Below are 16003 nucleotides of genomic sequence, written 5' to 3' on the forward strand. Positions count from 1 at the left end.
TATAATTAAGGATCTGTAGAAATACTTTTTCTAAAGAGCTCTTTATCTATGTTAGTGTATACAGGCACAGTTAGGCAGGGATTAGCAATATAAACCCAGAACTGCTCGTGGTCCTGAGTGCATATTGCACCTGACAGATTCCCTTTAACCAAGGATATAACAGGAAGCAGGACCTGGAGTATAGGCAAGTGGGGGTGGCTCACCCGCTGCTCCCTGATCTTGATTACATTTATATTTATACAAGTTAGGCATCGTTCAGATGTTGAGCATTTAGTGAGTTTTTTTTACCTCAGTACTTGTAAGCCAAAAAAAATGCAGAAGTGATGCCCATGCTTCCATTACATTACATTTTTCCAGATTGTTCCATTACTGGTTTTGGCTTAGGCCCCTTTCACAATGTGTTTTTCCCTACATTCATTGGTCCCGTTGGAGCATCCGTCCAAACAACCCCCCCCTCCTTCGCAAAACCTGTTTCGGACGCATGTGCCAACGGGGCCATTGACTATAAATGGAGCAGACTCCAGTAGTGTGTGCTCCGTCTTGCATCATTTTCAGGCATTACGTTTTGGTGTCAGTCTGCAGCAAACGTATGTCTACTACATGCAGGTGTCCGCCTGCAGAAAACGAATATGCCCGAAAATGGTGTAAGACAGAGCACACGCTAACGGAGTCTGCTCTATTATAGTCAATGGCCCAGTCGGCGCACGCGTCTGAAACACATTTTGCGTGGGGGTTCGGACGGATGCTCCGACTGGACCGCTGAACGTAGGGAAAAACGCAATGTGAAAGTAGCCTTACAAATACGGAGTTTAATAAAAAAAAAAACCTACCTCCCCAAATATTCTGCGTGTGTACATGGCCTTGGAAGGTGCAATTTGTATGGCTGTAAAAAGTTAATGTTATGTGCAACAATATTTCAGCTGTGCGAGAGGTTGTGCTCTTTAGGTCTAGTATTACGCCATGACACATGTAGGTTTGTATTTTTTATTTTATTCTTACTAACGTTTGTCCATCTTTTGCTGGCATTTTAGCATCACCAGTAAATGAGTGTTAAATTGACCTACAACATGAACAAAAAACAAAAACAAAAAACACACGGCACAAAAGTGGGAGTTGAAGCCAACATGTTTCACAAAGAGATGGCCCTAAGGTCTATCCTTGAGGTCTCAGTAAGTCAAGCAATGTAATAAAACAAAGACAAGTGGTCCCTGTCTTTTGCATTCAGGAAAAAGGCAACAGAGAATTATAACAAAGTAAAACTGGATTCCAGCGAGGAGTCACCACATTTGTCAGTTCAACCACCATGTGTGTTCAATAAAAGCTATGGGCTTTTCCATTGCGTGCACTCCTGGTTCGTACAGCAGCAGTGTGATCTGTGGGCAGTATTGCACTTTTTTGTAAACTCTTGCACCACGATCAGCGTTCCTTGTTTGTGCTTTTTGAGACCGTACAGGCTTATTTTTTTTAATTTTGCAGTTTTTCCACATGGATCTTGCATTGTATGCATATATACATACCCCTCAACTATCTCTAACATTTCACTTGGACATTAAATCAGAATGCACCTTGTGTAGCCAACATCAATGACCATGCCAGTTGTTGTGGCACGTTCAATGTCAATATAATTTTGCTCTTCTCTTAACCAGTCCCATTTAGAAATATATAATAATGCCCCATAGGTCAATTGGCACAAAGAACCTGAAGTGTATGGTCATGTTTTACCCTGCTATTCCAAATCATACTTCTTTGCATAGATTATAATGCTTAAAATGCTTAAAAAGGCATGATGGCTACAGTATGGCTCTCTCCATTCATGCGGTGGTGCGTCACCTCTGCCGGACACAGGTCAAACAAGCAGAAATAGTGCTTCCAATCAGGATAATGCATTTTCATTTCAAGTTATCAATGGAAAATTCCCAGAATGCATACAGTATTGCAAATGACTGGGCACAAGAGCTGACATACTGTGACTGTACAAAGAAATAAAATGGTCAAGTGTTAACAAAAGGGCCCAAGTGATCAGTGAACAAGAGGAAATATATGTGATAAGGAAACCAGCGGTGCCTTATTGTAACACGAGAAGGGGGCTTACAAATTTTTTTTTTTTTTAAGAATACAGGCCTAATGTTAGTCAGTGATGCCACTACTGCAGGAGTAAAATAAAAGTCCCTTCCCTATATACTAGCACAATCCATCTCTTTATATAAGGCTCTAAAACAAAATCTAGGAGAACACACTAATAAAAAGTCCCAGGTGGTGCTAGTGCAGCTACAGTGCAGCGTATCAGCCTCCCCCACCTCTCAGACACTATTGATAACTTATACAATATATTTCTCAGCACAATCTGATGTGAAATTAAATAAATATAGTTGTTAAAAAAAACAAAAAACAACCTAAATGTGGTTCTGAGCTCATAAGTCCCTGTGAGTGCACAAAGTCTGAGACTCCGGTTCCATTTTCATTGTGTGAACTTTTGGTTGGCTTGCACTAATGTTTCATTGCGGTCTCTCCCTAGCCAGTAAAGCTGTGAGGACATCACGTGTGGTGTACTTCATGAAACATCAGTTCTCGAGGAATCGGCGTTTCGGGGCCAAAGGTCTTTCCTGCCCGTCTTTCAAAGGCTGCGACCATCTGCTTCACTACCTCATCGAAAAAGACAGTTGCCAGCTGGGAATGCAGCAAGGACCGAAACTCAAATGAGATCTGCAGAAGAAGAGAAAATTAGGATAAGGTGCATAAGAAAATGGCATGGCTGGGGGCGGATAAGAGCAAACAATGTGTATTGGTGAAGGGGGGGGGGGGTGTGGAGTTAGGAAATCCCCTTTAATATACATACCGAAAAGTCTACAGTGCATGTACGAGGATACCCAGGGATGCCAGGGCTAAAGCGCCAAACTGTCTCCAAATGGTTGAAAAGACGACCGTCTGTACATGCAGCCTGAAAATGCAATAAATGGTAGAATAAAATTAATGTCCTCGTTACAGCAGACAAGCACTGATCAGAGCCGGGTATGTGTTGGCACAGGTTCAGATTTTCCTGGCATTCAGCAATCTCAAGTAATATAGGCTCCTTCCATGTCTAGTGACCTTGAAATCCACCTTACGGTTTGAAAGACTGCAAGCTATAATTGGCCCATGTTCAAGTTGGCAGAGACCATCTTAAAGAAATGTGCAGTGAAAAAAAAAAATACTATGAAATCATACTCAACATGAGGTGTAGAAGTGCAGGGAGATTGAGAACATACACAGGGAACCTGCCCGTCAAGTTATCGGGTACTTTGATACACTCCTCAACTTTGTCTCCTAGTCAATCCTGTGGTTTTTAATCTTTTTTAATTCGTTGTATATAATTTTATTTACATGTTGGGTTTTTTTGTTAGTGGGGAAGAGCATATATGTGTTTATAGTGAGTATTCATTTGTTTGTGTCTTAATTTTTCGTAGATAAATTGCATATTTGCATACCAATTTGTGCCCACCATAGTGATGTTGGTCCCATGATGAAATGATGAAATTGAGAAGCTATTGAATATATCCAAGATGGGGCTATCTTCTTTGTTCTGGAGTAGGAATGAAGTATCGGGCTTGAAGAGGCGGAGCATATATTATAAATATTTGCCTGAAGGCTATATAAGAATTACATTATTGTAATAATTATGTTTCACACGTGTATATGATATTTCTTTCTGCCTGACATGGGTTACCTGTATAAATGTAATCAATATTCTTGGGACGGAGCGCTTGCAGAAATCCAAAATCCTCCTCGGACTGAATAATAGGCGTATGAATAGGGGACGCTCCTGCCTCGCTGCACACATCCGATGCTTGACACGCAGGGTGCGTTCCACTATCGCCTGGCAGGAAGTTCCTTTTACAACAGGAGGTGACGGATTCATGCAAGCGCCTAAAGGATCCCTGATAGGTGGGCTCAGCGTATATAATCCCTGTGGTTACTGTGACCCGACATGCCCCCTGTAGAAGCCGGGAGCGAAACACGTGTCGGGGATCGGGTGTTTGCGGCGCACGCATTAAGGTAACTTTGCTCTATTTGCATGATGCCATGCCAGTATGTTGTACTAGAGGTCCTGCATCTTGCCGGTTCTCATTAGTGATTATAGCGGTCATCTAGGTGGCTGCTGGAGTGCGGCATTGTGATATAGCATTAGAAACCTTGCACACATTCCAATGTGTCCTGATTGGTTCAATTTACATACCTTGTATGCTGATCTAACTCCCTCCATCCCTTGTCTGCTGTAACAATTATCAATGAGTGGCACGCTGTGTTGTAGCACGGGTGTCCTTGCATACAAACAGTACCATTAGATGGAGCGACTGCGATTCAGTATGGGAGGAGGGCTGTGATAGGCATATTTCAGCATGGTGTCTATATCCCCGGGGTTGTTCAATGGCAACAAAGCCTTAATATAGGGATTTCTGTGCTCTGTCTTGCATATCAGATTTATTTATATGCACTGATCTTGGTTATCCAAGAATTTGAGGTGATGTGTACTGAAGTCTTGATTATGTATATACGGATATAGCACATGTCTTAATGGGCTATACATACACTTCTTATAAATTTGGTGTTTGATTTGATACGCCCGCTTATGCTGATTCGGCTTTCTCCATCCCTTGTCTGCTGTATAATTTATTTCAAATAACACGTAGTGGAGCTGCACTGCTGTCACTGTTTGACGCGCATGCGCAGTAAATGGAGTGATCTTGACTCAGCATGGGAGGAGGGCCTACAGGCATACTTTAGCATAACATTGAACATCCCGGAGCTATGCAAACATTTGCAATGGTATTATATAGTGACCATTATGCTGAAGTCTGCGTCACAAATGTATCTTGACAATCTAAGAATCTGAAATGATATTTATTGATTAGTCCAGATCCAGCACGGGACACTTTATTGGATATTATGTGCAATATTGATACCGCTACACCCTGATACACACATTTTTTTGACTGCAATTTACTATTTTTATTGTGTGGTGTTGTTCTAAATTTAAATGTCAATAAAAATATTTTTGTATTATTGAGACATTGTATACTCCTTTTTTGGGATGAAAAAATTCGTATTTCTTCCTGTTGGGATATAGTCTGATTATTGGAGTGTCCATAGATGGATTTGACCTATTGTGTGGTAGTTGCCAAAAGGAGCCGCCAGCAGCAAAATCTTGATGATTTTAGTGCCCAAGGGCATTCCATGTGGCAAAACATTCCTCGCACAATTAATAGCCTCACTGATAGCAGCCAAGGAGTGTAAGGGGTGCTTAACACACAGCGAGCCCGCTGCCGAGATCGCTGCTGAATCACGCTTTTTGTGACGCAGCAGTGACCTCATTAGTGATCTCGCTGTGTGTGACACTGAGCAGCGATCTGGCCCCTGCTGCGAGATCGCTGCTTGTTACACACAGCCCTGGTTCGTTTTCTTCAAAGGCGCTCTCCCGCTGTGACACACAGATCGCTGTGTGTGACAGCGAGAGAGCGACAAATGAAGCGAGCAGGGAGCAGGAGCCGGCGTCTGGCAGCTGCGGAGGCTGGTAACTAAGAAACATCGGGTAACCAAGGTGGTTACCCGATATTTACCTTAGTTACCAGCCTCCGCAGCTCTCACGCTGCCTGTGCTGCCGGCTCCGGCTCTCTGCACATGTAGCTGCATTACACATCGGGTTAATTAACCCGATGTGTACTGTAGCTAGGAGAGCAAGGAGCCAGCGCTCAGTGTGCGCGGCTCCCTGCTCCCTGCACACACAGCTAAGCGGTGTGCGCTGATAACTAATGTAAACATCGGGTAACCATACCCGATGTTTACCTTAGTTACCAGTGTCCGCAGCTTCCAGACGTCGGCTCCGTGCAAGCGCAGCGTCGCTTGCACGTCGCTGCTGGCTGGGGGCTGTTCACTGGTGAGATCTGCCTGTTTGACAGCTCACCAGCGCCCATGTAGCGATGCAACAGCGATCCTGACCAGGTCAGATCGCTGGTCGGATCGCTGCCGCATCGCTAAAGTGTGAAGGTACCCTAAGAGTGTGTACTTCTGCACAGGGCGTTCATAATCTATACTGAATAAATACAAGATTTTTTTTTCTCCCTTTATCATTTGCATAGCAGTACCAAGTCTATTGATTAAAATATAGTTCTACGACTTGCTTCTTGATGTTGCAATTTCAATGTAGAAAAGAATAGATCAGTAGTAAGCTGGGGCCACACAGGGATTACTGCGATCCTCGCATGACACATGGCAAACGCTGGCAGCACAGCGGGAGCCAAGTGTCATTGCAACTGAGGTCCAATCGTGCGATCTGACCACAGCTGTGGGGGGCGGCCAGCACTGAGAAAGGGCGGGCTGGCGCTGCGGAGGGGAGGGAAGGATTTATCTCCCTCTCTCCTCCATTGCCATTCTCGCTCTGCACTCGCAGTACACCGGTGTAATGCGAGTGCAGTGTGATGTTTCTCTCGCCCCATAGACTTGAATGGGTGCGAGTGAAATTCTCGCATTGCACCCGCAGCATGCTGCGACTGTATTCTCAGTCCGATCAGGGCTGAGAAAAATCGCTCATGGGTGCTGGCACATAGAGTAATATTGGTCTGAGTGGAATGCGAGGTTTTATCGCATTACACTTGCTCTGATTTTCACGCTGTGTCTCTTAGGCCTTATAATGGTTTTAGTTATGCTGGCTGATAACGATTAATAACGAAAATGAACTTTTAATTGTACATTTATTGTATTATAACTGCTCTAAATTTGAATCTAAATAGTCCATTAATAGGTTACACTTCATGGACGGTGTTCTGATGCATCTGGTGGGCTTATTGCAGTCAGATATCTTTCTCTTGTAGAGAACCATGCACCTACAGTATCTTGTGAACATGAACAGGACTTATTCTGACTATAGACAGTAAATGTTGCCATTAATGTGAAGGAGCAGAAAACTCAAAAATAGTGATGTACAATGTAACCAGGTTTTACAATTACCAAGTGTGAATTAGAAGGCAATAGAACGTCTGTTATTCTATATAAGTGAATTTAACGTCCTGGAAAAACAAAACCTGTTAAATACATGGTGTTCATTTCTTTTCAGTTTAATTAAGGGATATTCATGTACAATATCCCTTTGTACAGAAAACACCTTGATTATGGAGTATATATTTTGTCACATGTCCCCTTAGGTCTGTAATATTTTCTTAAAGTGTTATTCCCATCTCCAAGATCCTATCGAAACAAGTAATAGATTTAATAATAGTAATATTAGCAAATACCTCCATTTAGAAATGTAGTATAGTTCTTCTGATTCACTATGCCACTTCATTGTCAGGGCATTGCAGGACCTTAGGTATCCAAGGCTACAACCAAGCATATAGGCACAGTTAGTTGGTGATGGTCATAACCATGGATACCTAAGGTCCTGTAATGTCCTGAACATGAAGTGACAGTGAATCAGAAGAACTATACTACATTTCTAATTGCAGGTATTTGCTAAGATTATTAAACCTACTACATATTGGGATAGGATCTTGGTGATAGGAATACCCTTTTAATTAAAGTGGGTCCAGATATGAACATTTAAAGGATTGCTCTATAGCCACTCTGCCTGAACACTAAACATTGGTTGGCAGGGGTAAATATTTAAAGAAATACTACTAGAATTAAAAGGTTAACAGAGCAGCAATATTCCAGTTGTGTAATCAATTTAGCAAAGATCAGCTACAACTCTACATTTATTCCTTTATTATAGATAGTTGGATCTTGTGATCTCTGGTCTCACAAATAGTGCCATCCATGTGATAATGCGTAGACAGGAAGTCAGTCTCGGATTCCCCCTGAATGTCAGTATGGCAATCACCTATCAAAATCCTTGTTGGCAGCAATCAAGGCTCCGCTGCCCCTTCCATTACGCTGTCTCCTCCTTTTCCTGAAGAGATCATTACTGCTTTACATATGAGAGCAGTATAGTAGTGACAAGCAAACACAACAGCTCACCACACCTCCATCATTACAGCCCGGGTACTAGACAGCCTGAACAGGCATGAAGATTGCAAGTAGAGAAATAAGTCCTCACTCCATGCTCCAAGACGAATTCTTGTTTTTTCTTCAAAAATCATGTGCATAGACCGCATTAAAAATATCAGAAACTTCTTACACGTTTCAGAATAAAATTCCTTAATCATAGCTATGATTAAGGAATTTTATTTGGATACAAGTAAAATGTCCTGATATTTTTAACATAGTTTATGCACATGATTTTTGAAGAAAGAACAAGAATTCATCCTGTAGGATGGAGTGAGGACTTATTGCTCTACTTGCATATCGTAGTCAAGTCCATACAATTACTAACTCACATGGTCTATATCAGTATGTGAATCTTCAGTGTATTGCTATTAGGCCTAAGACACACGTCGTGAAAATAGGAGCAAGTGGAATGCGATAAAACATCGCATTCCACTCGGACCAATATTACCCTATGTGCCAGCACCCATGAGCAATTATTTTCTCAGCCCTACTCGGACCGAGAAGAGAGTCGCAGCATGCTGCGGGTGCAATGCGATCCTGTTTCTCTCGCAACTATTCAAGTCTATGGGGCGAGAGAGAGAGAGAGAGAGAGAGAGAGAGAGAGAAAAAAAAAAAAAAAAAAAAAAAAAAAAAAAAAAAAAAAAAAAAAAAAAAAAAATCGCACTGCACTCAAATTGCACTGGTGTAATGCGAGTGCAGAGCGAGAATGGCAATAGGCTGCGACGGAGGAGAGGGGGAAATAAATCCCTTCCTCCCCTCAGAGCCAGCCCGTCCCCCGCAGCTGTGGTCCTATCGCACAATCGGACTTCAGTCGCAATGACACTCGGCTCCCACTGTGCTGCCAGCGTGAGCCGAGTGTCATGCGAGGATCGCAGAAGTCCCTGTGTGGCCCCGGCCTTAGATGCAGCGTCACACAGCTAAAAGCTGACTGGTAATAACTTAATCACCAGCAGGAGGCAGACTTGCCAACTAAAGCTGCATCACACAGGATGAACAGACATCAGGGAATAGCAGCTGTGCGTCAGCTGAGATTAGGTAGAAGCAAAAACCTAGTAATGAGACCACCATCCCCCCCACCCTGCAAAGCCAGAGACATTGCAGGAAATTTTTCATAGTGACAATTGCAACAACAACAACAAAAAAACTCTTCAGGTTCTGTATGGTGCTTTTTTCACACTATAAATTAACAGTTTTCTGTAGAACCCATACCAATTCTTACAATAGGGCATACACTTACTTTGACTAAATGAGGACGCACTAGTGTGAGGATAGAGGTGTACCGTTCCAGGATGGGAGGGAAGCCGACCTCCAGCTGTGCTCTAGCATATCCAGTACGCTTGGAGAGAACTGTGGACGTTTTACACCAAGGCACAAACTGTTTGTATTCTTCTACATTGGACACCACTTCGTACATCTCCTGCATGGAGTACCTAGAGAGGATGTAACATGGATAATGACAAGTACATCAGACATTTCAAAAATCGATTATTAAGGTTTATGCTTTACTGTTACTCAGGAATCTGGAAATACCATTTAAAGAAATATTCCTCCAAATTAAATAAAAAGACCATTATAATTTAGTATTAGCTGAGGGTCCAGAGTCCCATGTTCAATGGAATAGAGCTCAACCTCCACTCAACTCTGCAGAGACCCTTTATTGGGAGCCAGAGCCTCCAGTGATCAGTATGTTAACAGCTATCCTATAGATTGCCAATAGCTTTCAATTTTCGGGATCACCTTTAAAGCAGATCAGACAGACAGACAGACAGACAGACAGACAGACAGACAGACAGACAGACAGACAGACAGACAGACAGACAGACAGACAGACAGACAGACAGACAGACAGACAGACAGACAGACAGACAGACAGACACCCATTCACAGTGATTGACAGGCTGCTGTGTATACAGATACACAAACCAACATACAAGGAGACTAGGTGGGGACTGGGGGTGATGGGTGAGGGTTGCGTACTCTTCATGAATACAAACCAAGGTAGCCAGTGCATTTTTGGGGCTCTACCATTACCCAAACAGCAAGATATTAATTTTGCACGGTTTTGGTTAGTAGACTACACACAACCCTGTAATATGCTGCCCTTATACAAAAGAGCATAAAGTTTGATAACTGATCTACTTTCAAATAAGACACATCCATCAGGTGACAAGTGAAAGTGTATGTCTTGTGTGATGCGAGTGTTGCGGGCGGAGGAGGGGACGCTGCGCTCTCCCACTGCTCAGGTCCGGCTGCCGCTGCTGCTGCGGCCGCTGCTGCTCGGTGGCTCGAGCGATGGGCCGGATCCCGGGGACTCGAGCGGCGCTCCTCGCCCGTGAGTGAAAAGGGGAATGGTTTTGGTTTTGGGGATATTGTCCGTGACGCCACCCACGGTTGTGGTGATTGTGTGGACACCACCGCTGCTCTGGACGGGGATCCCGGGAGCGGTGACAGGGAGCAGCTTTGTTGTTATTTCTCCCCTCCGTGGGTAGGGGGTTGGTTGTCCCGGGGCCCGGTGATGGGGTAGGGGTGGATGGCAGGCCGGGTGCGGGGCCTGGTGAGATGCAGCGTCGCGGGGGCAGCGCTGTGCCGCACGGCACGGTGGTACTCACTCAGCCTGAGACGATGACACAGTTCTCGGTAAAACACACGGCTGGAAAGACGGTTCCCACGGACGGCTGCTGTTGCTTTTCCCCGGTAGTTAACGGTGACTGTCTCTTTCCCTGCACCTAGTACTTCTGTTGGTTCCAATGGGTTCCCACCGGTAACCCGCTCCCCGGCTTGGATATGGGCCGGAGGAGCCCCTCTTTGCCCGCAGGCGCTGGCCCTGAGAAACTGGTACCTTGGCGGTGGCGGTGTCTCTCTCATACGGTTGGACTGTTGCCTTCAATCGGGACTTAGTTGTTTGGAAACCCGGAGGTTCCCTTCACTGACGGATTTGGCAAATTCACGGTGACTCCAAGCCTTGCCGGGATCCGAAAGGCCCCTGCCAATGGTGCTGGCTTCTCCTTGTGTACCGGTCCGGTACCGCCGGGCCACCGCCCGTCCACGGTCCTCACGGCAACTCCGATAGGCCACTCCTGCAGACGGTCACTGCCGTCTGCTAACCTTGCTGTCTCTGTTCGGGGCACACACCCGGACGCTCTCAGATCGTTGCTCTACTACTACTGTACTCCACACTCTCCCGTCCACAACTAAACTCCTGTCTTTTTCCCGCCTCCAGGACTGTGATCTCCTCGGTGGGCGGGGCCAACCGCCTGGCCCACCCCCTGGTGTAAACATCAGCCCCTGGAGGAAGGCAACAAGGATTTTTGGGTCTAGCTTTGATGTGCCTAACCGGGGTGTAGGTTGTGGTGATGTCATTACCTGTGATCCCTGGCTTGTCCAGGGCGTCACACGAGTATGCACCTAAGGCTAGTTTCACACTACGTCTTTTTAACATCCGCTGAAAACGTTTTTTTTTAGCGGAAGTACGGATCCTGCTTTTACAGCAAATAACGTATGCAAACGCATATGTTATTTTGCAGGATCCTGCACTGGATGTTTAGGGGCGGGCATTGGAGTCATGTGATCGGGAGTGAGGGGAGCTAGACTGGGAGGAGGCTTCTGACAGCTGCAGACGCTGGTAACCAAGGTAAACATCGGGTAACTAAGAGAAGTGGTTACGCGATATTTACCTTGGTTACGAGTGTCCGCAGCTCTCAGGTGGGAGAGAGAGGAAGGGGGAAAGACAGATAGAGAGAGAGAGGGTGAGGGAGGGAGTAGAGAGATAGACAGATCACGCGAGACTGGTTCTGGGCATGCTCAGTACTTTCTGGGCATGCTCAGTACAAAAGCAGGATCCTGTCTATCAGCACGCCAGCGTTCACCTGCGTTTGCGTGCGTTATAGTCAGGATCCAGCAATTTGCAGTATTTGGACGGAGCTCAAAAACGCTACAAGTAGCGTTTTTGAAACATGTTAAAAAACTGCAAGTCACTGGATCCTCACTATAACGCAGGCAAACGCAGGTGAACGGATGTTAACGCGAGTCCATTGCAAATGCATTGAAATGAAAACGCATTTGCACTGGATCCGCTTGTCCGCTAAAATAACGTTAAGGACGGATGTTAAAAAGACGTAGTGTGAAACCAGCCTTAGTGCACATATTACTAAACAACTTCTATGTTGCAGGAGTCATTATCTCGTCTTGGCCTTGAACCAGTGAACACTACACTGATACAGAATATATTTTGCAGCTTGTTGCAAATCCATTACTACAGCTGGCCTTGTGGAGGCATTCTAGGCAGCCCTGCAGCAGACAAGGCCATGTGTTCCCTATAAGTGCGGAACTATGTGACTAGCACTGAGGCACACACACTGCCGCTATAGGATGGCATGCTTATAATACTGCACTTCAGCCTGTTCTCAAATAGATCATAAATAAAAATATAGATTTTATAGAAAACCAGCAGGACATAATGAAGTGACCCAAGTGCCCTAATTCCATCTTTTGCACAGACTCAGTGAAAAACTGGTTTTCATCCTATGCTCCAAAAATACACATCTACCCATAAGATGGTCTCTGCCTTCTGTGACCATCAGCTCATGTAATGCCTTCCCACTACCACTATACTGCAGATTACACATTTTTCGGGATCACACAGGTGCACTTCTCTCTCTATCGGCTATTTCAATGGCATTTTATCCAATGTAGTGCTCTCCGAAGGTGGTTTGACACTGATCTAAACAGGACGATGGCTGCCAAGAACAATGATAGTTATTTGTACAGGACAATTACTGACTGTTCTGTTATTGATGGAAACGTCCAAACAGGTTATTAAATGACCGCCGATCAGCAAACAAGTAACTTGAGGTGGTCGATTAACGTCGCACGTCTGATGGTGTAAACCAACCTGAAGATCCACCTCATGTGATATGCAAGGTAGTGAATAGATAACCGTCAAATCTCACCAAAAATCAGAACAGCAGAACAGAAACATACTCCTGTCTTTTAGGAAGACAGGTGTAATCAGTGGGGACTCGTCAGTGCAGGGGAATTAAGTACAATCGTTATACAAATCAAATGGACATGCTGCCTCTCCTTACAGCCAGCCTTCACTATTACAAGAGAAAACCCTTTAAAGTCATATTACTATAGCAGTAAAGACAACGGCCACCTTCCGTGAATTCCCAATGAATCCAATTGTTGGACTCTGCCAAGTGTGAGGACACACCATTGTCAGACACTGGATGTAAAAATTTAACACGGGACAGTGGAGATGTCCCCACGCACCATAAACAGGGCTCCATTAGCATCTTATGTATGGGGTGCTTTAGCCTCTTGGTAATGTAGCATGTATCGGGATTGCCACGTCTCATATGGAGGCAGTTTGTGTTTTATCCAATTTAAGGCTAGGTTTGCACACTGAGTCTTTTTGACGCTGCGTTTTTGGACGCTAAAAACGCACCTGCGTCGAAAAAACGCATGCGTTTTTGCCGCGTTTTGATCTCTGCGTTTTGCTGCGTTTTTCCAATGCATTGCATGGGGGGAAAAACGCAAAAAAAAAGAACTGACATGTCCATTTTTTTTTTTTTTTACTCAAAAACGCAGGTAAAAAAACAGATGTGTGCGGACAGCAAAAATGAAAACTCAGACTTTGCTGGGGAAGCAAAGTCCTGTAGTTTTGAGGCAAAAAACGCACCCGAAAAACGCGTAAAAACGCCGCGAAAAACGCACTGTGCACACATAGCCTAAGACTGTTCTTAGGTCTCCTGAAGATCTCAATCCAATTGTGGGTGAAAACTATTGGGATTATCCTTTCATTTAATTGTAGCCTAAATATTTGTCCACAGTTTAAATTACCAAAGCTTCTTGTTCTGGACAATTCTATAGTAGTCAGGGGGCATTCCAGGGATTCCTGACATACAAGTCTCCTTATACAAACACATTGGTTGGGAGTCATCCATAATCTGGTGACACATGTATGTACATTACTGGACTGGGCGATCATTTGTTCTTCAAACCCAAGATGCAGATAGGAGTTGTCCGACACACAACCTAACACTTCATAGGTTTCTATACAACCAGATATCTTTTGATGTCCCTGTCTTTATGATAAGTTTCCTTTTTTAAGTGCCCTCTCCCCCAATCCTGTAACAGTGGATAGTTGAGTTCTGGCCGATGTAAACATGCCACAATAGACCAACAAATGAGCAAAATGCTCTTTCATTGTCTGAGTGGATTGTTGAACAGTTTCACGACATCCGCCATACATGTACGGTGCAAGTTGAAAGCGGGTGTATGGAGCGAGCTTGATGCAGTCCGCTCACTCCACTCTTGGCATTTAATGACTGTGTTACAGCCAGAACCTGCTGCTAACAATCGTGGATAGAGCAGAGCTCCGCCGCACGATTTTTAACATTTTAAAAGCGGTTGTCAAGTTCTTACAGCAGTATTTAGTATGTGCTGCTATCGGGGCGCGCTATAAAAGCACACAACAGCGCACCGTCACGTGATTGCGGATTGCCGATAGATTGCTATGACAGCAGAGGGTCTGCTGAAGATCTCTGTGCTTGTCATTATAGTGTTCCTTTGGGACCCTGCCTGTCGCCGGGCTTCAAAGGAGACTGATTCTCACCATTTGCAGTAATGCTATGGAGTTACAGTACATGGCACAAGTGATCAGACGATCGCAACTTCAAGTACCCTAAAGGGACTATTGGGAACAGTGAATAGTTTATTTAAAAGGAAAAAAAAAAGTTTATTAACCTTGTTTTGTAGTAATAATATATTATTATTATTATTAATAATAATAACAAATAATTATTAAAAAAAGAAAACATGGCATTGCTGTGTTCAGAAAATTCCCATCAACATAAATATAAGTAACCCAATCTGTAAAACACACACAAAAAAAATTACAAGAGTACATTTTTTTTGGTAGCTTAACTACCACAAGAAATGCTGTAACAAGTGATCAAAACGTCATACCTATCCCAAATGAGATCAATAAAAAAAGTTTTGTCCCGCAAAAAAAAAAATAAAAAAATAAATATGCTAACATCACCTAAACTTAAGGGGAACCTATCAGGTCCCATATGCATTCTGACCTACAAGCAGGGTGATGTGTGGCCTAGAAACCCCTTCCCAGCCCTGTGTTGTAATATGAGAATAGAATAGAATAGAATAGAATAGAATAGAATAGAATAGAATAGAATAGAATATTATATATATATATATATATATATATTATATTTATTATTAAAAAAAAATAATAATAGTAAATAAAAGAATGTTTTATTACTTACATGTTCGCTATGTAATTCGAGAGTCTAGTCCCTGGGTGTCGAGGCGCTCCGTGGGCGTTTGCATGCTTTCTGTGGTGGATTTACATGAGCGACGTCACCCTCAGCATCCTGCCTGTGCGCGCTTACCATTTCCGCAGCCTTGCTATCCGGGTGCTTCCTTGTCGGCTTCAGACACGCACTGCGCATGCTCAGAAGACTCCTGCGGTTCCGGTCATGCGCAGAGCGCGTCTGACGCCAACAAGGAAGCACCATAACAAGGCTGTGGGAATGGCAAGCATGCACAGGTAGGATCTCAAGGAGCTTAAAGTGACGCCGCTCATGTAAATCCATGGTATCACGACCACAGGGGTGTGACACCACGGAAAGCATGCAAATACCAACGGGGCGATGCGACACCCAGGGGACTAAACCCTCTGATCATTTGCATAGGGAACATGTAAGTAATAAAACTTTTTTTTTATACATTCATATTACAACACAGGGGTGGGTAGGAAGGGGTTTCTAGGCCACACATTGCCCTGCTTGTTCGTTAGAACGCATATAGAACCTGACAGGTTGCCTTTAAGGTTTTTTCTTTTTTTTTTCTTTAATTATTTTAGTGTTGGAAAAAACAGAACAAAAAAAAAACAACCAGATCAGGACAAGTGTGGTATTGTCGTAAACACACGAATGAGGAGAATCATACTGCAAGGTCAATTTTA

The 16003-nt window shown here is 44.0% G+C and overlaps 1 protein-coding gene across 1 annotated transcript in view; it reads right to left on the reverse strand.

Moving 5' to 3' along the window:
- Positions 1–974: 974 nt before the first annotated feature.
- Positions 975–16003, reverse strand: part of COQ10A (coenzyme Q10A) — a 39505-nt gene continuing 24476 nt past the window's right edge. Inside the window, exons 3-5 of the mRNA XM_075336963.1 lie at positions 9254–9446; positions 2837–2938; positions 975–2703 (exon numbers count right to left, since the gene is read on the reverse strand). Of these exons, the coding sequence (XP_075193078.1) occupies positions 2536–2703; positions 2837–2938; positions 9254–9446 (463 nt within the window). The 3' untranslated portion in view covers positions 975–2535. The remainder of the gene's footprint in view (positions 2704–2836; positions 2939–9253; positions 9447–16003) is intronic.

This window comes from Anomaloglossus baeobatrachus, chromosome 2 (genome assembly GCF_048569485.1).
Source record: "Anomaloglossus baeobatrachus isolate aAnoBae1 chromosome 2, aAnoBae1.hap1, whole genome shotgun sequence".
Taxonomy (NCBI): domain Eukaryota; kingdom Metazoa; phylum Chordata; class Amphibia; order Anura; family Aromobatidae; genus Anomaloglossus; species Anomaloglossus baeobatrachus.